This window comes from Chiloscyllium plagiosum, unplaced genomic scaffold (genome assembly GCF_037043375.1).
Source record: "Chiloscyllium plagiosum isolate Xiang-an unplaced genomic scaffold, Cpla_swu_hap1 HiC_scaffold_4, whole genome shotgun sequence".
Lineage (NCBI taxonomy): Eukaryota > Metazoa > Chordata > Chondrichthyes > Orectolobiformes > Hemiscylliidae > Chiloscyllium > Chiloscyllium plagiosum.
In genome coordinates this window covers 121,956,632-121,983,504 of record NW_028270142.1, presented here as the reverse complement: position 1 = coordinate 121,983,504, position 26,873 = coordinate 121,956,632, and the positions used below count along the sequence as shown (strand labels likewise).

At 39.9% G+C, this 26,873-nt stretch overlaps 1 protein-coding gene across 1 annotated transcript in view; it reads right to left on the bottom strand.

Moving 5' to 3' along the window:
* The window catches only part of col9a1c (collagen, type IX, alpha 1c), a 144,079-nt gene that overhangs the window by 12,409 nt on the left and 104,797 nt on the right, over nucleotides 1–26,873 (bottom strand). Inside the window, exons 25-35 of the mRNA XM_087985856.1 lie at nucleotides 26,422–26,475; nucleotides 25,522–25,566; nucleotides 23,056–23,109; nucleotides 21,748–21,801; nucleotides 18,057–18,110; nucleotides 12,571–12,642; nucleotides 9,693–9,728; nucleotides 7,566–7,610; nucleotides 6,956–6,988; nucleotides 5,276–5,422; nucleotides 3,098–3,152 (exon numbers count right to left, since the gene is read on the bottom strand). Of these exons, the coding sequence (XP_087841982.1) occupies nucleotides 3,098–3,152; nucleotides 5,276–5,422; nucleotides 6,956–6,988; nucleotides 7,566–7,610; nucleotides 9,693–9,728; nucleotides 12,571–12,642; nucleotides 18,057–18,110; nucleotides 21,748–21,801; nucleotides 23,056–23,109; nucleotides 25,522–25,566; nucleotides 26,422–26,475 (649 nt within the window). The remainder of the gene's footprint in view (nucleotides 1–3,097; nucleotides 3,153–5,275; nucleotides 5,423–6,955; nucleotides 6,989–7,565; nucleotides 7,611–9,692; nucleotides 9,729–12,570; nucleotides 12,643–18,056; nucleotides 18,111–21,747; nucleotides 21,802–23,055; nucleotides 23,110–25,521; nucleotides 25,567–26,421; nucleotides 26,476–26,873) is intronic.

Sequence of the window (26,873 nt, the reverse complement as noted above, 5' to 3'; positions counted from 1 at the left end):
GAAGAAGAGGGGGAGGAAATCTTTCTCTCAGGCAGTAAGTCATTGGAACTCTCTCCCCAGAAGAGTGGTAGGGAAGGGTTGCTTCACATTTTTAAGGCAGAAATAGATGGATTCTTGACAAACAAGGGACACAAATATTATCATTGGTAGGTAGGAATGTGATATTGAGGCCATGATCAAATCACTCATGGTCTTGTTGAATAGCAGAGCAGATTTGACAGGTTGAATGGCTGACTCCTGCTCCTAATTTGCATATTCAAATATTTCTTGCATTTTATGCTTTTATCTACTGGAAACCCAGTTATCTGCTGGGCTTGCAGCAAACCTTAGCTGCCAAATTTGCTCACGTTTGTTGTACTGGTGGGGGGGAGTAAGGTTGGCATGTTCACTAAGCAAATTAGATGGTTGCCTGGGGTGGGGCGGGGTGGGGCGGGGTGCGGGGGGGGTGTTGGGATTGGTATGTTTTGGAGGAGAGGGAGAAAAACTCCTGTTTTTTTTTGTAAAACAAAAGTTGTCCAGATTTCGCAGCAGATCAGGGTATTTATCCTGAAAAGAAGCAACTGTTGTCCATTACTTCAGGCATTTTTTTTTGTTAAGGAATAGTAGTAACATTTCATTGTAATCATTGTTTTAACAGACTTCTAAAACAAGTTATGGCACCAGCTAAGTCATCCAACATAGTAACTGTGACAATGTATCAGCACACCTCCCATCTCTTAATTAGATATACATCCTGGCCATCTTTTAGTTACAAAGTAGTGGCAGTTTAAAAGTAGTTCGTGTAATGCAGATTGCTTATAATCATCTAATAAGTGATGATTTAAACTATCCTTCTTGAAATGTCTCCTTTGTTAAACTCAATCAAGCATTTTCTGTTTTAATTCTGTTCCAACATATCGTAGTATGGGAGAGTTCAGACAATTAGCGCAACAGAGACAAATGCCATTGGATTGAGTAACACATTAGAAATGAAATATTTTAAATTGAGTTTTTGACATTAAGTCAAAGTCTAGAAATTGAATGGCAATCTTTTTTTAAAAAAATGACACTGAAGATAGCTTTTTCAATTTCCATTGGTTATTGAGCTGTGCAGCAATGTTGAGATATCTTATGTCTGATACATTTTGTGATCTCCTATTGTATGTAACAAATACATCTTGTATAATCTCGTGTAACCATTACATTAAAATTTGGTTTGTGCATAACTGTCAGTGTGGATGATTATACAATGTAACATTTTCTCAATGATGAGACTAGCGAAGAAAAATCACAAGGGAACATATTGAGTTAGTTTCAGATATTATAGGTCTAATAGCCATTTATATGTTTAACAGCAAATTTTGGCACATCTTGGGAGACTGATGCATTAACATTATTTCATTAAGGTTGTAAAAGAAAAGAATGTAATGAGGGAAAAATTCTTGCCGGAACAATTCGACTTATGTCTCATAGCACTGTTGATGGCCAGACATTTATTTGCAACATCAGCTCTCATTTAATCTGCTCAATGACAATACAATTTGTCAATTGTATATTTGTCTGTGTTATGGTCCCAACTAATTTTATTATTGGACAAACCTGATCCCAGACTAAAATTTAGCTACATAGATAATGTTTTTCTTTTAAACAAAGTAATCTTTCACTGAAACGCAAGCACAAATGCAGTGGATTTGGTTTTAACAAAAAAAATTATTAGACAAAAGAAAGGAACAAAATAAACCAAACTATTCTCATTTAACACAAATTCAAAGATTTTGAAATATGTGCTAAGATACAATTCCATGGATTCCAAACACCCCTGTACAGTGCTCACAAGAGCAAATGGCTTTCTCTATCATAGCCATAGGGCTTAATTTAAACGTGGCTTCAATTGTCTATCTTGAGAATCTGATACCTTCTTCCTAGAGTCTTCATACAACTGGGTATGGACTTTCTCAAGTCCTAGTAACTCCTTCAAGGTTTTAAAGAAACACTCTGATCTTGAACTTTAAACTAACCAAAGGTAATCTATTGCTTTGATGTGGAGGTACCTGTGTTGGACTGCAGTGAACAAAGTTAAAAATCATACACCAGGTTATAGTCCAACAGGTTTATTTGGACATACTAGCTTTGAGAGCGCTCTGAAAGATACTATTTCTAAATAAACCTGTTGGACTATAACCTGGTGTTGTGTGATTTTTAACTTAATCTATTGCTTAAATGTTCTAAACCTTCTTCGGATGCAACTGTAAAAACATCCAGTTTCTGCAAACTGCACAACTCAAAAAGGGCTTCTTCAAGTTATAGGTATTTCCCCAAGCAGAAAATAATTATTCTAGACCCTTTTAACCAAAGCCTAATATCACTGTTTAATCTGTTTACTTGTAAAACTCTTTTAAACACATTAGTCTCCAAGATCTCTCATACAGTTTTCTAATAGAAATCACCATGGCTACAGAAATACTTGCAAGTTAATCTCTTTTTTTTCTCACATACAGAAAATCCACTTGCTACTAGTTCAAAATCCAGAAATTCAAATAATTGAGATTAAAATACATTGAAATCCCACACCATGGATCACAAGGGTACCACATGAATTATAAAGATTGTAAATGCTATCATTGCTTCATCTGTGACTCTTCCAAAATCATTTTTTCAGTGTTCATATTATCATGCAATATAAATTGAAAAAGTGAGTTTATTCTTTAAAAGTTGTGTGCTCATTCAGCATCAATGGAGAATGGGTGATGTTTGTCAATCAAAAATGCTGGATCCACATTTTGAACCAATCAGAAATATGTAGTGGTGGTGCAGATATTGAGGTGTCATTGGAGATGTGGGGTCTCGGATTTTAGTGAAACCAACACTGAAAAGAATGGCTGCTGCCTGCAGAAATTGAGAAGCAGTCACATTGGTGGGATTGGTGGACAGGATGAGGGACAACAGCAGAGCAGGATGCAGTACTATGTGAGGGTTTGCCAGTATTTTTCTTCCTCCAGTTGTAAGTGAAATATCTTAATGCATACATTTTCAAAAGCATTTGGCAAGGGAAGCAGCAGCAGACAGAAGGTTCACCCTTCAAATATCAAATTACCAACAGCAGACAGCATTTCCTTACCTTGAATCATGTTCATGCACACCTCCCTGATTCGATGGACACTTGCCTCTTTGCCCTGTGGAGAAAGGTTTCATTTAGCAGCAAAATCATATATGAAAGTTCAGACAAAAGTATTTCTTCATTGGAGTTACAACATTAAACTACTGGGATGAATTGTAGAAGTATTTATTGGCAGAAATAATTGTATTCACTCAAAAGGTCTAATTAGAGAAACTTAAATGAATTCTAACACACCAGAGCTACGAGAGATAATGTATTTAAAGACAGTTACCTGTATATCCAAAGGGCATAGTGTGTTAACAAAATCTCCTGCCATCTGTGAAATCTGGTTCAGAATCCAGTCCTGACTAGCAGTGATAGATTGGAAATCTCAGTATAACTTCTGGTGGAGACTCATCCACAATAGAAAATTACCTCTGACTCAGTAAAACAGGCAATAAACAGAACATATTTCTCTGTTCAGCACGCAGACACAAAAACTAATGATGCATCAGAAGGATGGTACTTAACAGATGTGATGGGCATCTCATTTAACAAGAGGAGAGACCTGGCAAGAGCTTCATTACCCTCTTTTGAGAAAGCCCACCCAAGAGCAGCCAATCCAATTTGTGCCAGTTGGCATCAATGCAATCAGGGAGAGGTTAAGGATCACTGAGATACCCAGAAGACATAGATATATAAGGGATGGATGGTGGTCACAGTACAGAGGGGAATGGGAGTCAGCAGCAAGGGCATCAGAGTGTTGTCAGACGACTTTACCTGATGCCAGGTCTCTCGATGACAGTGTGCCTTTGAACAAGGGACACCCCACCTAACACTCTCTGCACACTCTCTGTAAACTGAGGTCTTGAAAGTGGACAATTTCTTTGAGCTTTCCCGTTCTCTAGTAGAGGGGTATTAAATTCCACCCCAAGGGTTTATTGTCCAGGCTGGAAGAAGGAAACCTGCCGAAAGTCTAAACTGCCTTCAGCTTTGTGCAGCACAAGTTAGACATGTCAGTTACAGTCAAGAGCAGAAACTTTCCTCACCAACAATACAACAGTTACATAAAAGCTAACTACTTGAATACCTTGATTCTAAGTGAAAGGAATTGATTTGAGTATCCTGGATTACAATGGTATCTCAAAAATTACTCCAAATTCATTCTTCTCACATAAGCTTAACCCACCTAGGAGCAGGGATCTCAACAATTTATGACTGGGCTGTGTCTATAAGTTGCTGAAAATGTGTTGCTGGAAAAGCGCAGCAGGTCAGGCAGCATCCAGGGAACAGGAGAATCGACGTTTCGGGCATAAGCCTGAAGAAGGGCTTATGCCCGAAACGTCGATTCTCCTGTTCCCTGGATGCTGCCTGACCTGCTGCACTTTTCCAGCAACACATTTTCAGCTCTGATCTCCAGCATCTGCAGTCCTCACTTTCTCCTGTGTCTATAAATTTGTAACTGGAATATATTTGTAGAAAAGTAAACAAACAAAATAGCCCTCAAAGAAATACCTGAGAAAACATTCACTCTCTGTACCATCAGTGCAAAGTGGAAACAATGTATAAGATTAACAAAATTGAACTCAACAATGTTCCTTCACAGAAGCTTTCAAACACATATCATCTTTAGCCCAGAAGGATATGGGAATAGCAAAATCTGTAAATTCCCCTCTAAGTCACGCACCATCCTGCCTTGGAAATATTTTGTGCTCCTCAACCGCATCGGTTCAAAATCCTGGAGCTCCCTACTTAACAGCACCACCTTCTAGGGTAATTAGGAATGGACAATAAATGCTAGCATTATGGGAATGTCTATATCACATTAATGAATAAAAATGCTCTTTTATATTCTAGAAATTAACACACTCTGAGAAATGGACAGCATACTGACAAAGCAATCCATCTATGCAGCCCACGCTTTCTGACTGCAACGTTGATGTATATGTCTTGTCTCAGTGTGTTACTTTATAAAATATTAATTTTACACTCAGGTTTAGAAATTGTTGGCAAGCCAGATATTCACCTCACAGTGCCTTTCGAACTGTGATCTTGAATTATCTTAAAGAACCCTTGTAATAAAGGAGATGGTGAGCTCAGACAAGCAGAGATCAAAGAACAGTGGACTCAGTAGCTTTAGCCCAGGATTGCCATATCTCTCCCATAGTGTACACTGCAAGTCTTCCCTCAGGTACTTACATCTTTACCTGGAGACCCAGGAAGCCCAGGAGCCCCTCGTTCTCCTTCCAGTCCTCGGGCACCAACTGCACCTGAAGGTCCCTGAAATCCAGGACGACCACGAGGCCCTTGAGCCCCAACAGGACCAGTTTCACCAGGCGCTCCAGGCTACGAAGACAAAAAAAAATCAAATGGCTTGACTCTGGCCAGAAGTGCCAATTCTAACTTTAGCAAACAAAATACAATCAATTAACATTTGCAAATTGAATTTTTAATCAGTTAATTATACATTTGGTAATAGGACAGGTACGTCACAAATTTCATTCTGGATTGATTTGTACCCTTGCCTTACTGATTGCCAATACAGGTAACTGATTCTGGTTTTATTTTATAAAACTATACTTGCATTTAAATGAGAATACTCATGATTTGGATACTGTTAATGTATCTGAATGGCCTTTTCTAAAAAATAAATCTTGTGTTCCTGGATTATCCAGCCTTCACAAGGAAAGTTTTTATGTAGTCATCATTTCGTTATCAAGCTTTCTGCATTAAAAAAAATATTATTTGGAACCCAACCCATTGTTTCTCTGAAAGATGGTTGAAATAGTAAGAGGTCATCTGTAAGTTGAAAAGGTGGGTAAATATATTGCTGTTGACCACTCATCAGAAGTAGAGACTGGAAAATAATTATTAATGGAAAGAACAAAGCAAAAGTTGGACAAGAGTTTGGGGGGCGTAAGTGGTCGAGTGGAGGTGTAGTTGAGGGTGTGTGGGATACGTATGGAGTCACTTGAATTGTTACTCAAATATTATACTCCATATTTAATAGTCTAACATATACAGAGTAACTATTTACTTAATTTTATTGGGAGTCTTCAAATTCTATAATTTAAATGAAGACTTACCAAGGATTCCAGATTACTGTCCAGAAGAATTGTCATGCTTCCAAGCAATTCTTTTTTGAATCTGCTATAATGGGAATTCTGCAGGCTTCCCAGGTACCCCTCACCTGGAATGGTTGACTGGCTCTTGGAAAATCCAGGCTGTTGTTCACAAAGTGATGCTATTTTCATTTTTATGACTCATTTCAATTTGAACTTTTCCCCTGTAATTGCTCCCAAACTGAATATTTGCCCTCCGTTCCCATTATACTGACATGGAGATCAAGCATAAGCTCTCTTGCTCTTGCACATATATTGAGGAATTGCTTCCTGCTTTGGTGCTCCTTTCCCTTTTTTCAGAAGAATAGAGAAGTAGTTGGGATGGGACAGATTTCATCATACTTAACTTTTGGAACATATTGTTGTTACCAATTTTTAAATAATTAGAATCAATGTTAAAATGAAACCCCTCGAACAACTGATTTTAATCTATCATGGGGTATGAATGTTACTTATAATGTTTGTTGCCTATCCAAAGTTGTCCCTCTACTGAGTACCTTACTGGACCATTTCAAAGAGCCAGTAACATGGTTGTAAGTCTGGAATCACATATCGGCTAGACTGGGTAAGGAAAGCAGAAATTCTTACCAAAATAAGTTAATGAATCTGTTCAGTTCAGTTCTTATGACAATTGAAGATGGTTTCATTGTTAGTATTACTGACATGCAAATTTCTTTTTAACAATACATTTGTTCTTGTTCGGTAGAATCATTTTATGGTGACTCAATTATATAGGAGTTAAATTTAGGGTTCATACCTCTCCTTTCTTGCCTTGAAGACCAGGAATGCCCTTTAAAAGACAAACATTTGATGTTCTTAAAAAAAAATGAGCATGCTTACAACTCAACAAAACCTAAGTGATAATATTTAATCTCCTGCTGTAAGAGGCTGTGATCAACCCTGCAATAGAAAGCCCGTCCAACTTTCATCTTATCTCGCTCTCCCAGCTTACTGCCCAGGTGGCAGGATTGAAACAAGTCCAGGGGTTCTACACAGTCTTCACGGCCAACCTCATGGGAGATTGTCGCATTCATCTATATGCAACTATACATGTAATCTGCTCCTTAAGTGGAAAAGTGAGAAAGTATAGCAATTGCTGTTAGGCTAATCTTAACACCATAATCCCAGAACATATTATGGACTCTCAGGGAATAATTGGCATGCCTGTTGGAGATCAATGTTTAAAATATGCAAGCAGTCAACTATTTCCCAAACATTGAATGGTGGCGAAAATTCGTTTCGAAATTTCAGTAGTTTGGATGGGGAGTTTCACTATGTAGTAAATGCTCACAGCCACTGGGTGGAGCAAGAGTTAATAACCACATTTATGAAGTCTCAGGAGAACCTGGATTTGTGTCAAGACTCACCTGCTCCCCTTTCTCTCCATGTTCGCCATTCAGACCTGGTTTTCCCTTTTAAAAGTAAAATTTTAAAAATACAGTCAGGTTGTGCATTGGGACTGTCAGAACCGTGGTACGACGGTAGTCACAGGTGAATAAGCATTGGTATGGTTGAACAGAAATTGCTGGGAACTCAGCAGGTCCGACTGCATCTGCAGGGAGTTCTGAAAAAGTGGACCCGAGATATTGATTCTGATTTCTCTCCTCAGATGCTGTCAGACCTACTGAGTTTCTCCAGTTCTTTCTGTTTTTGTTTACAATTTCCAGCATCCATTCCAGCATACGTTTGAAGATCATCTTCGAATATAAATCATCATTTGACATTTACAGCTGAAGTTTGACCCAGGCCATTATCACAGTGCACAGACAGTTTATATAATAAGGTTATTAAATAAACAAATTGTGACAATGGACTGGACATTAAGACCATCTTCGGTAAGGTGCCCATTCCACCAGCTTCTCTTGCAAACTCCCTCAGCTGTCCCTCAGAATATGGTAATCAGCAGCCCACCCACCATTTATAAACAAATGATGAACAGTTAATTGAGCTTCTTGCTAAGCCAACTCTGGCTGGGATGTTATTCTGCTCAGGCCACAATATGATTGACTTGAACACGTATGGGTGATTGGGCAATCCATGTTCTGAGCCCAAGTTGAAAGAAGCTGAGAAGGACATGCCACTCCTCAAAAACAGAAAAGCCCAACTCCATCATCACTGATTCCCCCATGGCTGCCCACCCAAGAGAGGATTTACCTTTCTCCAGCACCTGTTTGCCCACTGCTAATTCCTTTGGGTGCTGCTTCAACGATCAATTAGTCAAAAAGGTCTCTAGAACAGGAGGGGCAGAAGTCTCACCCTCTCCTTATCTAACCCACCAGCAGAGCATTCTCACTGTATGGCAGTTTTCACCCAGATCATTTGGCTGCTAGACAATGTTTCTACCTCAGACTGGGTCCTGAAGAAGGTTTGTTTGCTTTAAAACACTAACTTTGTTTCTTTCTCTCCACAGATGCTGTCTGACCTGCGAAGTTTTCCACCATTCTCTGTTATTTTTTGTTTCAGATCTCCATAATACACAGTACTTTACTTGAGGTGAATGTAGACCCAGACAGGATAGTCTCAGATAAAGGGGTGGCCCACTTAAGACACAGATGAGGAGGAAATTATTGGGGTGGCATGGTAGCTCAGTGGTTAGCACTGCTGCCTCAAAGCGCCAAGGACCAGGCTTCAATCCCACTCTCGGGTGACTCTCTGTGAGGAGTTTCCACATTTGCCCCATATCGGCATGGGTTTCCTCCCACAGTCCACACATGCGCAGGGTAGGTTGGACTGACCATGCTAAATTGCCCCAGTATCCAGGGATAAGCCTGTATCTGGTTGGGAGGGTCAGTGTGGATATGCTGGGCTGAATAGTCTGCTTCCATGTTGTATGGATCCAATGACTCTATTTTCTAAGAGGGTTGTGAATCTGTGGAATTCTTTACTACAGTGGGATGCTGAGGCTGGTGTTTTTAATCAATAAGGAAATCAATGGGTTATTGGGATCAGGCAGGAAAATGGGTTTGAGAATGAACATGTCAGCCATGATTTCATTGATATCAATGGGGGAATGGTCTACCTCTGCTCCTATGCATCGTGGTTTATGATGTAATATGGAAACAGAAGAAGGCAAATGAGCCCTTTTAGTTTGTTCCTGCATTAAAAATATAATTGCTGATTTATTCTATATATCTCCATTTGCTATATACCCCTTAATACATTTCGATGACAGAGATGTATCAATTTTAATTTTAAAAATGTTAGTCTTTATTCTAGCACCAATTGCTATCTGGGAAAGAGAAGTTCCAAACTGTAACCACCCCTGATGTGTTCCCAATCTTCACTCCCTAAAATCTATTTCTAATTTTAACATTGATCTCCAGTGCTAGGTTCTCCAACCAATGGAAATATTTGTTTTTCTTTATGTTCTCTTACAAAGTCAATAGGATCATGAAGTAAACACAAATAATTGAAAAACTTCTATCAATTATCATTAGTTGCCTCTGTGCATGTCAGCAGCAACCATGGGTAGAATATGCACAGTTGTTTTTTACCACATTTCCTTTGAGACCAGGAACACCAGCCGAACCCTGAAAAGACAAAACAAACATTGGTTTGCAACATCTGCATAATCCGGTAGCAGTGATCCATCCAATTTCTGGGATTAAAACAGTCAGAATTGGATCAAGCAAGGGCTTAAAGTGATGTTCTGGGGATTAACTGTTCAGAAGAAGAAAAGCAGTCTGCTGCTGTGGAATTGTCTTTCCATTGTACACCACCTAATCTACTCAGCTATGTAACAGTCTTCAGAGCTAACACACTTTCACCTTTGTGAGCAGTTTCTGTCCAGTTTTGTCTTTCCTTTTCCTTGGCACTGACATTTTCAACTATGTTAAAAATCAAACAACACCAGGTTACAGTACATCAGGTTTATTTGGAAGCACTAGCTTTCGAAGCGCTGCTCTTTCATCAGGTAGTTGTTCTGCATGATCTTCTTGGAGATCTTCTCCACTTTGAGCCAGCAGTTAGTGATGTCGATGGTAATCATGATTTGGAGGTGCCGGTGTGGATTTGGTTGGAGGAGCACAACCACCTGATGAAGCAGCAGCGTTCCGAAAACTAGTGCCTCCAAATAAACCTGTTGGGCTATAATCTGGAGTTGTTTTATTTTTAACTTTGTGCACCCCAGTCTCCAAATCATTTTCAACTATCTTACCGAAAGGCAGTTTCTTTAGCCCATTCGCGAAAGTTTTTCCATTGCCTCAGTGAGATGATTTGTTTATAGAATCATACAGCACTGTAACAGGTACTTCAGTCAAACTTGTCCACGCCAACCAGACATCCCAATCCGACCTTCTCCCATTTGCCTGCATTTGGCCCTTATCCCTCTAAACCCTTCCCATTTATATACCCATCCAGACACCTTTTAAATGTTGTAATTGTACCAGCCTCCACCATTTCCTCTGGCAGCTTATTCCATACATGCATCACTGTCTGTGTGAAAAAGTTACGTCTCTGGACCCTTTTAAATCATTCCCCTCTCACCTTAAATTTATGCCGTCTAGTTTTAGGCTCCCCCACACTAGGAAAAAGACCTTGGCTGTTCACCCTGTACATGTCCTGCATGATTTTATAAAGCTCAGTAAGCTCACCCCTGAGCCTCTGATACTTCAGGGAAACAAGCCTCAGCCTATTCAACCTCTCCCTATAGCTCAAATCCTCCAGTCCCAGCAACAGCCTTGCAAATCTTTTCTGCACTCTCTCAAGTCTAACAAAATCCTTCCAAAGAAGGGACACCAGAATTGTACTCAGTATTCTAAAAGTTGTCTCAGTATGATATCCCATCTCCTCTACTTAACGTTCTGACCAATAAAGACAAGCATGTCAAACTTCTTCTTCACCATTCTGTCTACCTGTGACTTCACCCCTTGGTCTCTTTGTTCAGTAACACTCCCCTGTGGCCTACCATTAACTGCCTGTCCTGCCCTGATTTGCCTTACCAACATTTCACATTTATCTAAATTAAATTCCAGCTCACTGAACAATTTCCTACTTTACTATTAGATAAGCTGCAAGCTGCATCTTACTTGCCCTTTTAAATCATATCATTTTGTGAAGGGTCAGCAGTGAGCAAAGTGCTCTCACAGACTGCATTCATTTCTGCTGCACTTCAAAGCTTTTTCAAGTTGAATGCATTCCAGTCAATTAGAAAATACATCATTTCTGCACTGCTTTCTGGCCATGCAAAAAACCAAATTGTACAGAAGGAGATAAATCCAACATCCATGCAAGCAATCCGAGTACAGTTGCATCATAGAAATAGCCGAGATGACTGCTAAAACTGAGCTGTTGCACCGCCTTCCACCATTTTACAACTTCACTTCAAGGTTAGCATCCTTGAGAAGTATACACCAGTATTTTTAGTGGGTGAAAGATTAATAAATAGTTGGGTTTTTTTAATTAAAGGGGTTATATTGACAGCCTTTCAGCTCACTAACATCCTTTCTGAGAATTATTTATCCACATGTTAATTTCAGTTCAGAAATAGCTCAGCTTTTCGCCTCTGTATACACGTTCACCCTCCACAAGAATAGTACTCGAACCCCAAAGAGAGCATAAGGAGAAACTTCTTCAGCCAGAGAATGGTGAACCTATGGAATCCATTGCTACAGAAGGCTGTGGACATTCAGTATATTTAAAACGGAAATAGATAAGTTCTTGATTGTCAAGGGGATCAAAGGTAACAAGGAGAAAGCTGGAGAATGGAGTTGAGAAACCTATCAGCCATGATTGAATGATTGAGCAGATGGGCTGAATGGTCTAATTTCTGCTCCTATGTCTTATGGCCTTACGGTCTTATCAACCCAAAATCTCTGTCAAAGCTGATTTGGATTCTGTTTTATTAACTAACCCTGACAGTCCAATCCAGAATTCAAAAGGTTTCACCTGTTCTCAGTTTTACATCACAAACTTAATTTGATTTATTTTTTCCTTTTGAAGGAAACATTAAGCTACATTTTTATTTTCTGCTGTGCCCCATTCCTTCATAAGTTTAAATATTCCTATCAAATCACTCATTCTCCCCACTTCTTGTGTTGCTTTCTGATTCTGCATTTCCTAGCATCAGGAGTATGACAATCAATCCGTGCTATAATGCTTTAATGCTCTTTCTAATGTGGAGATGAAATTACAGACATTGTGACAACTTTGTCTCATTAAAATTTGACAGACATTCACCACATCACAACTTGTCTGTTCTGTCCCTTTCCATTTAATTGAATTAAACCATGAAGGCGATTAACGTTAATAAAATTAACATTTACTTCTCTTTGACTAAATACAGTCTATTTACTCTTATTTGCCTTAACATTGATGATACATATGATACACAGATTGCACCATTTATTCTTCCACTTTTTACAATTAACTTACCTTGTCTCCTCTTCCTCCAGGAAAACCAAGAGGACCCTGGAGTCCAGGGCGACCAAAGTCACCCTTTGACCCCTGTTGATTAGAAAATACCAATTAGTTGGAAAAATGAATGAGTCTCTGTTGTTAATTAAAATAGAAACTGCAGTTGCACAGAATGTGTATCAGGGACAGGGTCAAAGTAACTATGATGTCTAACCCACATTCCTTAAAGGTGGCATACTGGAAATATAAGATCTTGGAGGCAGTGATCAATCTATTTCTGTCTCTATGCTACTATGTATTGTTTGGAGGCACAATGGGTGGCATACTTTCTTTTCATTCCTGGCAATCTCTGTTACAAATTGTTGGGTCAAGCTGTCACATTTTACAATACTAAACGAATGCAGACCAAAGGATGAAAATCTCTGTGGAGTCATGCTCTGGTGTGTGAGATCAGCTGTAGGAGTATCAGACGAATGCTCAGTGCAGTTCTGCAGCACAAAACACTTAAAATGATGACATCTCTTTCACGTGGCTGCCCCTGCACATTTCCCACCTGCCAAGAGGTCCTCAGGAAATTAAAGGCAAGAAGGATGGGACCCAAGTGTAATGATTCATCCTTTAATTTGTCAGTGCAAGGGGGACCCAATTATAATATAAAATGGATAGCCTGGAGAATTTTGTTTGCTCTAGCTCTGCTGTGAATATTTCTTGTTTCCTCCTCTTTCAAGTCATGCTTGAGGTGATTAACTAAATCATGGATTGTTCCCAATGGATTGTTCCAGCTGAGTCACAGGAACTATGAAGATCAGTACGGGTCTCAATCATGGGTCTACAGAATGGTGCGTTGATCCCAGGGAAGTGTGGGTGTACAAGAATTTGAAATTGGTGTGAGAGCATGGAATTACTTTAGGAATCTCGTAACTTATTCACTTTTTGTGGGGTGTTGGTGTCACTGGCAAGGTGTCAATGTTGCCCATTGTCAACTGACCTTGAACTGAATCAATTGCAAGGTCATTTCAGAGCCACATTTAGGCCAAATTAGATGATGACTGTAGATTTCCTTCCTTTAAGGCATCAACCAAATGAGTTTTGAAGGTCTTTTCAGATATATTTGCTAAATTTAAATTGCACCAGCTGTAGTGCGATTTGGACTCATACCTCCAGAGCCTTGCTTCTGCCTACAAGATAACTAGTTCTGCGACATTACCACTACACCACCATCAGCTCATCACATTATAAGCTGTTTGTCTAAGAATTGGGTCAACTTCAGCTGTAACATTCACAATTTCAGTGGCAGCATCACTACTTTGGGTCACACAGTTCTGAATTTGTGTCCCACTCCAAATACATGAGTACCCAATCTAGACTGCCTCTCCAGTACTAAACTGAAGAAGTTCTGAACTATTGGAAGTGCTGTCTTTCAGATACCAAGCTAAACTAAGGTCCTGTCTGCGATCTCAGCTGTATTCAAGATGGCGCCGGAGCGAGGGAAAATTTTGCAAACTTGTCTATATCAGATCTTATTCTTATATATCATCATCGTTCTGCTCTTCTAACAATTTTCTCTTCAATCTACTTTCAGGTTTAAAGATTCTACAATCAACAAAGCTCAACTACCAATGTTGGAACCACAAGCCCAGGGGAAGTAAGGGCCTACCAGATTTCCACAAGCCTGACCTCCTCTTAGAAACCTAGAACCAAGGCCCAACCAGTCCAGTATCAAAACCTGACCCCATAGTGATGCAAGATAGAGTAAGCCTGTCAAGATCGACTGCAAGACCCCCCGGAGCATTCGCAAATGAGATTAGTGCCCGGGATCCCATCAGAGGCATCTACTTGTCTTGCTGACAGTAGAACCATAGGCCCAGAGGCCTTCCGGCCTATAACATGCCCGATCTCCCCAACCTCATGGAAACCCAGAACCAAGTCCTAATCAGATCATCCACAAAACACTCCCGGGTGCTCTCAAGTTAGTGACAGGTGCCCAGGGCCCTATCAGGAACACTCACTACCTCTCGGAGCAGCAGACCTCCTGCCCCGATGCCTGAGACCAACCAGGAGCAGCCATCTACCCAGGAAATATAGGAGACATGCTGGACTTCGGGTGAGACTTAAACTTCAGAGTTTCAAGACCCCCTCCTCAGGACACTCCTGGCAAATCTCCAAGCCACTCAGAACATAATGGATGACCTTAAAGCTAGACTCGCCAACCAAAGGGAATTGAGGGTCTGCTGTGTACTCCGTCCTATAGAGAGATGGTTCACTCCTGCTATACCTGAATGCCTTACAATCTGAGGGTTTCTCAGATCACCAAATAGACCATTAGGTCAGGCAAGGGTCAGTGGGGTCTGCCTCCTGGTGCTCAGACATGGAAAGCCTGGTGATTGACTACTCTCTGGACCTAGAATATCTTACAGTAAAGTGCTGTCCCTACTACCTGCTGCACAAGTTCACCTCCACTATTTGGACAGCAGTCTATATCCCACCACATGCAGAATTGAAGAGTGCACTTGACGAAGTATACAATGCTACAACAGTCTTGAGATGGAATACCTCGAGGCTTTGTTCATCGTAGCCGCTAACATCAACCAGAACATTCTCAAGATACCATTAACACATCTCCTGTTCTACCAGATGACCAAACAACCTTGACCATTGCGAAGGAACTGAAGATGCCTACCACTCCATCCCCTCCATCTGCATTTTAGAAAATCAGATTATAACACTGTGCTCCTCCTTCCAGCTTTAAGCACAAATTGAAACATGAGGACCCATTACAAAAAGTCGTGTAATGTTTCTCTGAGGCAACACAAGGGCTTCTATGGAACTGCTTAGAGTCAGTGGACTGGTCCATATTCGAGAAGACTGCAGCCACCCTAAACAGGTATGCCATCACCGTCACAGACTTCATTAGCAAGCGTGTAAAAGGCAATGTGCTGAAGATGTTAATCCAAATGTTTCCTAACTGGAAACTATAGATGAACTGGCAGATCTACTTCCTACTGAAGTCCACGTCTGAGGCAGGCAACCCTGACTTATATAGAAAATCCAAATATGAGCTTAGTAAAACCATGAGAGATGGCAAGAGACAATATCAAACTAAGCTTGAGAGCCAGACCAACCAGACGGACACTTATCGTTTGTGGCAAGGCTGACATGGTATAATAGATTGCAAGGTAAAGGCAAACAGAATTGTGGGCAACACTACATCCTTGCCCGAAAAGCTCATTTTACTCTTGCTTCAAACAGAAGGTCATTGAAACAATGTCACCTACCCCAACAGCCTCGGATGCTCTTGTACCCAAGGTCACCGCCAGAGACATTAGATCGGCCTACTTCAGAGTGAACCCCCAAAAAGCTACAGGTCCGAATGGAATCCTTGGCCATGCACTCAGCTCCTTTGTAGACCAGCTTGCGGGAGTATTCAAAAACATCTTTAACCTTTCTTCACTATGATCTGAAGTCCTCACTAGAAGACCATTATCCCAGTGCCATAGAAAAATCATGCAGCGTGCCTCAATGACTACGGCCTGGTGGCTCTGACCTCCATAATTATGAAATGCTAAATGGTTACTCATGGCTGGTATTAACTCTAGCCTACCAAATTTCCTTTGATATTCACCTACTGGCACAACAGGTCCACAGCAGACACCATCTCCCTGGTCCTGCACTCATCGTTGAACATCTGGATAACAAGGATACCAATGTCAGGCTCCTAGCTACAGCTCCACCTTCAACATCATAATTCAAAACTAAGTCATCTCTCAAATCCGAGACATAGGTGTAGCCAAATTCCGCCACCACTCCCTCTACAGATTTGCTGACAACATCACTGTTGTAGGTTGGATCTCGAACAACCACAAGACAGAATACGAGCAAGAGATTGAGTGCTTAATGGCATGGTGTAAGGACAATAATCTCTCCATTAATATCCACAAAATGAAAGAGATGGTCATTGACTTAAGGAAGCTGTGTGGAGGTCACACCCCCTGCCTGTATCAATAGTGCTGAGGTGGAGGTGGTGGAGACTGTCAAGTTCCTGGGTGTGATGATCACCAATAATCTATCCCTGGTCCACCCACGTCCACACAGCAGTCAAGAAAGCACAATAATGTTCTAATTCCACAGGAGGTTAAAGAAATTTAGCATGATCACAAACAATCATCAAGCTTTACAGATCAACCTTAGAAAGCATTCTATCTGGATGTATCACAGCATGGTATGAAAACAGCTCTTCCAAAGTCTGCAAGAAATTACAGCCTAGTCGATCACACAAAAAAAGCCTTCCATCCACTGGATCAATATTTCCTGCTGCCTCAGGAAACCAAACAACATAATCAAAGGCCCCTCCCAGCCTGATGAAACTCTCTTCTTCCCTCTTCCATCAGCAGAAGATATATAAGTTTGAATACACATATGAACAGATTCAAGAACAGCTTCTTCCTCACTGTCATCAGACTTTTGAATGAACCTCTCAAATGTTAATTCTGATCTCTCTCTCTCTCTGCACCCTCTCTGTGGCGGCAACACTGTATTCTGCACTCTGTTCTGTTGCTCTGATGTACTTTGTTTGGTACGATCTGCCCGTAGAGCATGCAAAACATTATATTTCACTGTATCTCAGTACAATCAATCAATCAATCAATTGAACCATTGAATCGTAATAGATCTACTGAACAAGTTAAACAAAAGATTACAAGATTTCCTGGTATTCCAGCTAAGTTTTATCGGCTAACCAAATTGTGTAAAGCAAGTGATCACCTCCAAATTACCTTCCAAGCCATACAATGTCCTAACAAAGAATTATATTCCAGTTGCCTGAGTCCATCTGGGTTAAGATATCAGAATTTTTTCCCTCCTGCACTATAGATGCACCGACAAGGATGACAGTGACACAACCTCACTACCACCTTCTCAAGGTCAATTAGTGATGGGTAACAATGCCAGCCTTGCCAGTTATGTTCACGTTCCACAAAACAAGTATAATGAATAGGAGTTAATCACCTTCTATTTATATGCAAACTGGTGACCATATTTGCCAGAATACAACAATGGCTACTTTTCAAAAGTGCTTCAATAGCTAAGCATTCTGGGGGACTGTGAAAGGTGCTCGATAAAAGTGAGTTATTTCTCATCTTTTCAACTAAATGACCAAAAGGTCTGGTGACACTCAATCAAAAGTTACTTAGATTTTTGCTGAGCTAGAGCCCTCTCCCAGTCATGCTGTAGGAGTATTCTTTGATGTTTTTCTAAACTTTAAAGCAAAACAAAATCTTGAAGAGGTCCCTCACAAATGTGTATTTGAAATTTCAATGACCTCCCATCACATTTGTTGGAGATCCAGAAAGTCACAGATATAAAAGGGAAGTGGAAACATTTTGCAAGCAATTTTCTATCAATTCCTTGGCATAAATCTGCCAAAAAAAACATAGTTTTGGTGATCATAAAAACCAATGTGACAAGTCTTAGAAACTTTATTTAATGAATCTGCTGGCTTTACTTACAGGAGGGCCTGGCAAACCAGGGGGTCCAATGGGTCCTTGTTCTCCACTGCTGCCCTGTGAAAAGTATTGTATTAAGGTCATCACAGCGACAATATGTGCATTGTAAAGAAGACTCCTAATATTCACTTAGCTGGATAAATCTTGGGAAAAGTGATAGCTGAGTCCGATAAATGAAATTGAAAGAATGCTGCCTGATCTTAACACTCCATCTGTTTTAGGCCAGTAACAAGGCTTTAACTCTGACCAAAATGTAATTTGTAATTCGTACCTCCCAAAGGCCTTCCACAGCCCTTAGGTGGGTCTTGGAAGCTTCTATTCAAAACAGATGAGATTAAGGTCTTTCAGAGCTTAGAAAGCTGACATCATGACATACCATCCTTTCAATTGTACTGCATGAATAAGTAACAGACAATATCGCTTGGTGAGTCACACTTCAAGTTGCCACTGACCATTTCTGCAGGATTTGGAATCTGTTTTCTTAAATAAGGATTCTATGCTCAGTCTCTTTATCACCCGTCAGTGGAGCTATGTCTCAGTTTAAGGTTCCCTTCCCCCTTATGTTCAATCTTGTGCATTTTCAGCCTTCAGAACTGTTGATGATGGCTTCAGATATCGTTTGAGGCTTTCTAAAACCTTGCTACAATGTAGACTCTTTACCACAAGGGAACCTTTTGAATACTTTTTTTTTTAATCAAAGTTATTTTGCAGGGAAACTTCTAATTCACCTCGTGAGTCCTTTCTAAACCAGAAGCAATTTACTCTTGGAACAATCACAAATTATTACAGTTAGCTTAAACCAGAGAATTGAGAGTTATTTACAGTTGGCCACACTAATCAGTGAGTTATAGTATTTAAGGACAGATTGAACACTAACAAAGACAGAAAATTGCCCTTGGAAAGAAGTGAGCTGCGTGCAGAGTCAACATAATTTCACTGAGGGGCAACTGACACAGTGGAGTTACACATCTTCCAGAACACAGTGAGTCACTCACTGTAATTAATCATCCTGTGTTATAGTACCAATTACTGGATATCTGCATCATTAATTACAGCATGTCCAATTACCTTAGAATTTTCGATATACGGTCAGAATTGGAGATAGATTTGGTCCATCAGGTTTGTGTCACTAAACTTTGCTGTCCTTTGCCACGCTAATATATCATGTATTTATCTAACTCCTGTTAACTTTAACAATGCTATCCTTGGGTCTGAGACAGAAGGATTTGGGCTCAAAGCACATTTGCATTGACTTCAGTACACAATTTAGCCAATGAGTGCTGTATTGTTAAATGTACCTTATTTCAAATAAGATACAAAGTGTGATTGTCCAGGGTAGCAGCAGTCCTGTCAATGGGCGGGGATGTGTGAGGTAAATTTTCAGGCAGCAACGTCCAGATTTTGTAGCAATAATCTGTTGTTGGAGCTCCCAATCCTTTAAGCGACCTTCAAATCCTCCTGGACAATGTCTTCCCACTCTCGGAAGAAGGTAAGTTGGTTACCTAGTCAGGTGGTCCTCGAGATGCTGGGCATTAGTGGCAGGGGAGGGATTAGTTGAGATGGTTGGTTAGTGAAGGGAAGTTGGGATGTTTCCATGGGAATAGCCCATGGTTCTGAAAGGAGGTGGAGCCTTCTGAGGAGCACATACCCCTCAGAATGATTCCCCACTTAAGTCAGCAGAGAGTTCACTTGGCTTTACTTGGGTTTTCTCCTCATGTGATGGTGGATGCACCTACTCACTCTTCACCACCATGGATAAATACCAGTGGGGGCAAGAGAAAAGCCCTAAAGTGTCCCTTAATCAGTTACTTAAAGGCCTCAATTGGCTTCTTGGAAGGAAGCCTGTTATCTCTCTTCGTCATTGCTGACAGAATTTCAGTGTCAGGATGTTGATGGACAATAGGTCTCAGCTTCCCTCACCTATTTCTGCCAGCCCATTCCTTAGGGCACATCAAATTCTGCATATCTGTCTATTTAGGTGGAAGTGAAAGACATCATAGTATAATGTGAAGATTAGAAGAAAAAAAGACAACATTTCTCTCTTAACTAACACATCAAAGATAATTATCACTTATCACACTGTTGTTTGTGGAATCTTGTGTGTGAATTGAATTGGGGGTCTTGTTGGTCTACATAATAGCAGTGACTAAACTTCAAAACTGTTTCATTGGCTGTAAAGCCCAATGTCGAAGAGTGCGATGCAGGAAAAACATAGCCGGTCAGGAGGAGAATCGGTATTTCCTGATGAAGACCTTATGCTCAAAACATCGATTCTCCTGCTCCTCGGATGCTACCTGACCTGCTGTGTGTTTCCAGCACCACACTCTTCAACTCTGATCTCCAGCATCTGCAGTCCTCACTTTCTATGTGTAAAACCCAAAGTCTGTTTGGAGAGGATAATAGGTAATATATAAATGGAACATATCTTGTTGCAGCAGATTCAATGCTTTACCAGCCCTTTGCATTAAAACATTTATTTTAACTGAGTTCATGTTGTTAAACTGAGAATGAGATGATTTTGATGTTCACTACGAAATAGGTACACATATCTGGGAACCCAGACACTAATCAAATATCTTTTGGAGATGTTTTGCATGTTCAGTTGGAATATTAAAAAACCCAATAGCTTTCCACAATTTAGAATTACTAAGAAACTAGCTTCGTTGAACTTGGATCATTTTCATAGCAATAAATTAAAGACCAATTTAGTCGCTTATAATATCAATTTGAATTCTCATTGTCATTAAGAGTATGCTAACTAAAGCAACCATGGACTGACCTTTGTTACATTTAACTTAAAGGTATCAATGAAATTATTACTAGGTCCAGTGTCATCATGGAACAATGACAGAATGAAAAGAAGTTAAGTGGATGAATAAAATAACATTGTGTTCAAAACTGTAATAATGGATCTATGAGATTCTTCAAATTTATTTATTTTGAATTGGATTGATAAAATGTTCCATCTTGATCCTTTGGTTTCCTAGATTGTGAATTGATGATTCTTGGGATTATAAAACAATCAGAGTTTACACAAGTAATGCAATCACTCAGTCTGCATGCCACCATCTCAAAAGGATTGAATTTCTTGGTTTTGACATAAATATTTATGATGGATAACAATATGATAAATGCAAATGCTTTAGACTAAAGCTGGCTCATTTGAGAGTTAAAATAATACTTAAAGCAAGACTAATAGTATCACGTCCTGGTTAATTTTTGTATCTCATTCCTGAAACTGAGAACTCATGCTATATCCTACAGGAGCTGTTCATGTTCCAGAGCATTTAGAAGGTGCTGGAAGAGCATTGTATTTTGTAGTCATCACAGGCAAGCCTGAGCCTGTTCACTTTTATGTGAGCTATCCAGCTTGGACGAGTGAATAGCATCTTACTTTGCCTGCTCCTTCTCCCTTAGTAAAAACACTTCTTAAACCAAGTGCCCTTCCTCAGCAGATCTCAGACAAGGCACTAGCTAACCGTGAGATCTGATCTTGTAGCTCAGTTCCAACTATGCATTTAACAACTTGAGTCATGCAGGACCATGGCTTCACTTACTTTCAATGGAACACATAATTCAGTTTTTCAAGCATTACTTATTGTTGTGCAAGATTAATGACAGCCTAACATCACTTTTGCGCAATTTGAACAAAAGCAAAAACCATTAGAGGTAATGCCAGTGCTACATTACTTACAGGAAGGCCTTGGTGTCCTTGTGGTCCCCTTTGTCCTGGGGTTCCTGGATCACCCTTAAGAATAAAAACACCAAGATATACAGGACATCAGAAAACACTTTATAACCTTATCAGTTGCATTGTTGATAAATATTGAAATTAATAATGGTTGTTTTGAGAAGTGCTATTGAAAAAGCCTTGGCAACTGTCTGCAATGTATCCTTTGAATTGTGGCTGCAGTGGGTACTGTGGGCCAATTTTATTAAGGCATTGCTTAATTTCATAAATTTTATCAAGGATTCAACCAGGAAAATAGGAGCATGTTCTCCATCAGACCTGGTAATTTGAGAGTCTCCAATGCATTCCCAAATTGTGCCTGAAGTTGTTGGAGTGAATGGGTGAGCAGTTTGTTTCAAACTTACTTTAGTTGGACTGGGGTATACAAGGTTAAAAATTACAAAGTCGGACTGCCTGTTAGACTATAACCTGGTGTTGTGTGATTTTTTTACTTTAGTACTATGTGACTGGTCCAGTTGACTCCCACAATTTTGAAATGTAATCACCTAAAGGATTTTAAAACCCAAAGTTGGTGTCACCCAAACTAGCACTTGACTTTATTCACCTTTTTCCTTTTGACCTGTATCATGAATTAAGTGTTTTGGCTTTTAACCTACTTTTATTTACATTAAATATAAATGAACTGATAAGAGTTGGACACTGTTGTAAACCACAGTGTGACAGCAAATATATGATGGTGTTCACAATGTGATCTATAACACTAGCTACAATACATGCAATCATATCAGATTACAATCCATGCTTCAGTACAAATTCAGAACACCCAAATGAAATGTGAAATGCAGCTCAGATGTCAGAACAAAGTTTGCGTTGATGTTTTGATTTCATCATACTGAATGGCATGACTTGAGGATTCATAATGGCCCTGGAGACCAGTGAAGAGGGACCCTCCCCACCAATAGGCCTGCAAAGAAACCAACTGGGTTGACTACTGAAATTGCCCTATCCTGCCACTACTTTAATTCCATTTGTTGCCTTTTTAAAAGTATCAGCTAGCAGGCAGGTCAGTCTATCTTTGGTAAATTTCAGTGGGGGCAGGGGATGGTACGGAGGTGACAGATATATCTAAGATGCTGAACTGTCCTTTAACCCAACTGCAGGGGAACATTAAACTAAAGCCTTTGGATTGGAAGTGCAGAAAATTGTCTGAATAAAGTGGTGCAAAACTTTAAAAGGTCAATCACATTATAGCTCTGTGCACATCCAAATGTTTGTGTGAAAGACAAACGCAATGATAGAAGCTATACTCACAGGTTCTCCTGGGATTCCAGGAGGTCCCATTTCTCCCATCATACCTAAATCACCCTGCAACAGGAGCAATGCACATTATACACATGATGGAGAGTTTTACAATACACTGGGAAAATATATGAAGAACACAAACAGTACCCGGGAGAGTAAGTTATGAGGAGAGAAAAAATGAAATAGAAGGGAAGACAACACAACATGAAGAAAATAGAACAGAAACCAAATGAAGGAGAAGGGAAATTAAATGAAGACGAAAGCTAATTAAATGGAAAAGGGGCAAGATTTATAACTAACAGAACTTTGTGAACTAAATGTAAAACAGAAAAGTAAACAAAAACAAAGGGAAAACTACACAAGGGAGAAAACGTTAAATAAGGTAGAAAGGTAGAAGCAGATGAAAGCCAGGAAATCAGCAGAAGAAAATGAAATAGGTGTTGGGGCGGGGGGTGGCGAAAGAATGAGCAAATTAAGAAACAAAGCTCGTAGCATCAAGGAAAGAACGAAAAGAAATTTTGAAGAAATTAGGGAGTGATACAAACTGAAAGAGAAATACATGTAAAGTGAAGCAAGAGGGAAGAGAGTTACTTTGATCTGTTTCTGCACAAGTCTCGCTTTGACCTCCTAGTTCAGTCACCTATCACCTCAGGATCAAAACGTGTGTTACTAGAAAAGCACAGCAGGTCAGGCAGTATCCAAGGAGCAGGAGAATCGATGTTTTGGGCATAAGTCCTTCATTGGGCTTCTTGCTCATCTTTCTGCAGCCCATTGATTTTTTATATTAACTTCACTACTTTATGACTGAATATGCATTTTGCATGCTTATTTCCTCCAACTATGCCTTTTTATTTTAAAGTGTCTGTTTCTAACTAAGTATCCTTTTCTAATACTGTCTTTATTACACTTAGAATAGAGATCATTGAACAGTACGGCACAGGAACAGGCCCTTCCGCCCACCAAGTCTGTGCCAATCATAATACCATTCTAAACCACTCCCATCTTTTATTTGTTCACGGGTTGAGGGTCTCACTGGCTAGACCAGCATTTATTGCACATCACTAATTGCCCAGAGGGTAGTTGAGAGTCAACCACATTGCTGTGGGTCTGTCTGTGCATGGTCTATATCCCTCTGGAACAATTACAGCATTTAAAAGGCATCAGGTTGGGTATATGAATAGGAAGGGTTGAGAGGGATATAGGCCAAATAGTGGAAATAGGACTAGATTAATTTAGGTCAGCGTGGATGGGTTTGACCAAAGGATTTATTTCCATGCTGTACATCTCTATGACTCTATGACTCACGAAACGACACGACCAGCTATTCTTAGTAGCCACACACGCAGATGACAAGCAACATGAATTCGACTGGGACAACACTACCATTATAGGGCAAGCCAAACAGAGAACAGCCAGGGAATTCCTAGAGGCATGGCACTTATCCACAGACTCTATCAACAAACCCATCGACCTGGACCCAATATACCGGCCACTACAGCGGACAGCTGGAACTGATAACCGGAAGCGGCAGAGACAGGCCACTATAAATGCCGGAGGAAACATCACAGAAGCGCTTCACAGGAGGCTCCCAAGCACTGAGGATGTCACCTAGACAGGGGACGAAACGTTTGCAAGACAAATTCCCAGCTCGGCGAACAGAACCACAACAATGAGCACCCAAGCTACAAATCTTCTCCCAAACTCTATGACTCTATGTTTGACCTCTCACTTTACTCTGCCATCATCCACGTCTTCATTACAACCTCCCAGTCTGTATCAATACCATTCTGATCATTGTCTGTCCAAACATTGCTCTCGGAATCTGGAAGTATGCTGTCTTTTTCACTGATCATCCCACAATCAAGCGATACATTGAAATTCAACTTAACACAAGGTATTGCATTCTGAATTCATTGTTTCTAATTAATACAGGAAGTCTGAACTTAATTAAAATAAACACAGGAAAAGTTGGATACATGCAGCAGCTCATGTGATTTTTTTTGAATGGAAAAGGTGAACTAATGACCTGGGAAAACATACCTCACCAAATACTCATCAATAGATTTTCGACTCACAAACAAAGCCTTAACTTGTGTCTTTTTTTTAACATGGTGTACCTGCTCTGTAGATCTAGGAACTTTATTCAATTGTTTTATCTTATTATAGCCAGAGCCTCAAAGCTCTGTTCCAAAAACATTACATATTGCAGAGTTTAGAAATCTAGAATGATAAAAAGAAACGTTGAAAGGCAGGTCAGGCAGAATCTATGGAGACAGGAAAATATAATTAATATTTCAGATCGATAACATCTTGTTGCATAACAGAAAATGTTCATGTCCCTTCCTCTACTGATGCTGTCTGACCTATGGGTAATTTCTGGATGTTATGTGTTTAAAAACAGAACACATCCATGAGAGTTTGGCATCTAGCAACCTTTAACTGTATTTTTCATATATTTGAAATGTAAAAACCAACCTTTTGTCCAATGTGTCCTTTCTGTCCTGGAGAGCCATGTAATCCCTTAAAAAATTAAATGATTACTTTTTCACAGGTTTAATTACTGGCCATTGCTGGTTCATTTAATGATCAAATTAGCACTGTGAACAGTTATTAACCTGCCAAGGTTAATGACTGATTTTACGAAAAAATTTATTGCGGCATATATTTTTACAGGGAATAGAAGCATGCAGAAAATGGCATTTGAATTTCCTGCAAACAAGGTGACTTGAAAGAATAGAAAGTTCATCAGGAATAGATAGTAATGTGCATTTGAGGTTGCAATTAGATCAGGCTGAATTTTCTACTGCTGATATGCATGCTTAAAAAAACACTTGAAATCACTGTGTCCATGAATGCATTGCATGTGTTCACAACTGTCGTCACTGATTGTAATTATACTTCTTTTTTCAAATTTTTATGAAGAGCAACTTACACTTGATTATGTCTCTCAGAATGCTTCAATAAACTATTTTGGAAATGTTGCTATCAATTTTTGAGTTAAAAGCTAAGTTATACACTGCAAAATATCACAAACAGCAATAGCGAGTGGTTAATGATCACTTATGGGGAAAGATATTGCTTAAAATATTCACTTGGAGAACCATCTCTTACTCTTCAACATATTTTAATGCCCTCCTGAATCATGGAAGTAGGAAATTATACACCAGCTTAACAAATCATCATAATAAGAATAACTTCAGAACTGCACTTGACTAATAACATAGATTTTTGCTTAGAGTCCATGCTGGGATTTAAACCCATGACTTCCTGACTCAGGTGAGACCATTCAAACAGTCTGGCAATTAGAAATCAATACAAGTAAAAGAAACAAATTATTCATACAAGTGATTCTATTGTTACGGAGCAAATACTCACAGGTAGACCAGGAGGCCCAGTTTCTCCCATTCGACCTGGTATTCCAGCATCTCCCTGTAATGAAAATATAAATGTAAAAATGTATTTGCGGAGAATAAAAATAATGAGCATTACTCCAACAGGTTTGACCCATTTGTCATTGCTCTAAATGTTATCTGTCTAGGACAAAGGAGCAGTGGGTATGGGCTGTATAATTCCAGAGCTGAAAATGTGTTGCTGGAAAAACGCATCAGGTCAGGCAGCATCCAAGGAACAGGAGACTCGATGTTTCGGGCATGAGCCCTTCTTCCTTCATGCCCGAAACGTCGATTCTCCTGTTCCTTTGATGCTGCTTGATCTGCTGCGCTTTTCTAGCAACACATTTTCAGCTCTGATCTCCGGCAATCTGCAGTCCTCACTTTCTCCTGTATAATTCCAGAAACATTTTGAGAGGATAGCGCAGTCAGCTTGCC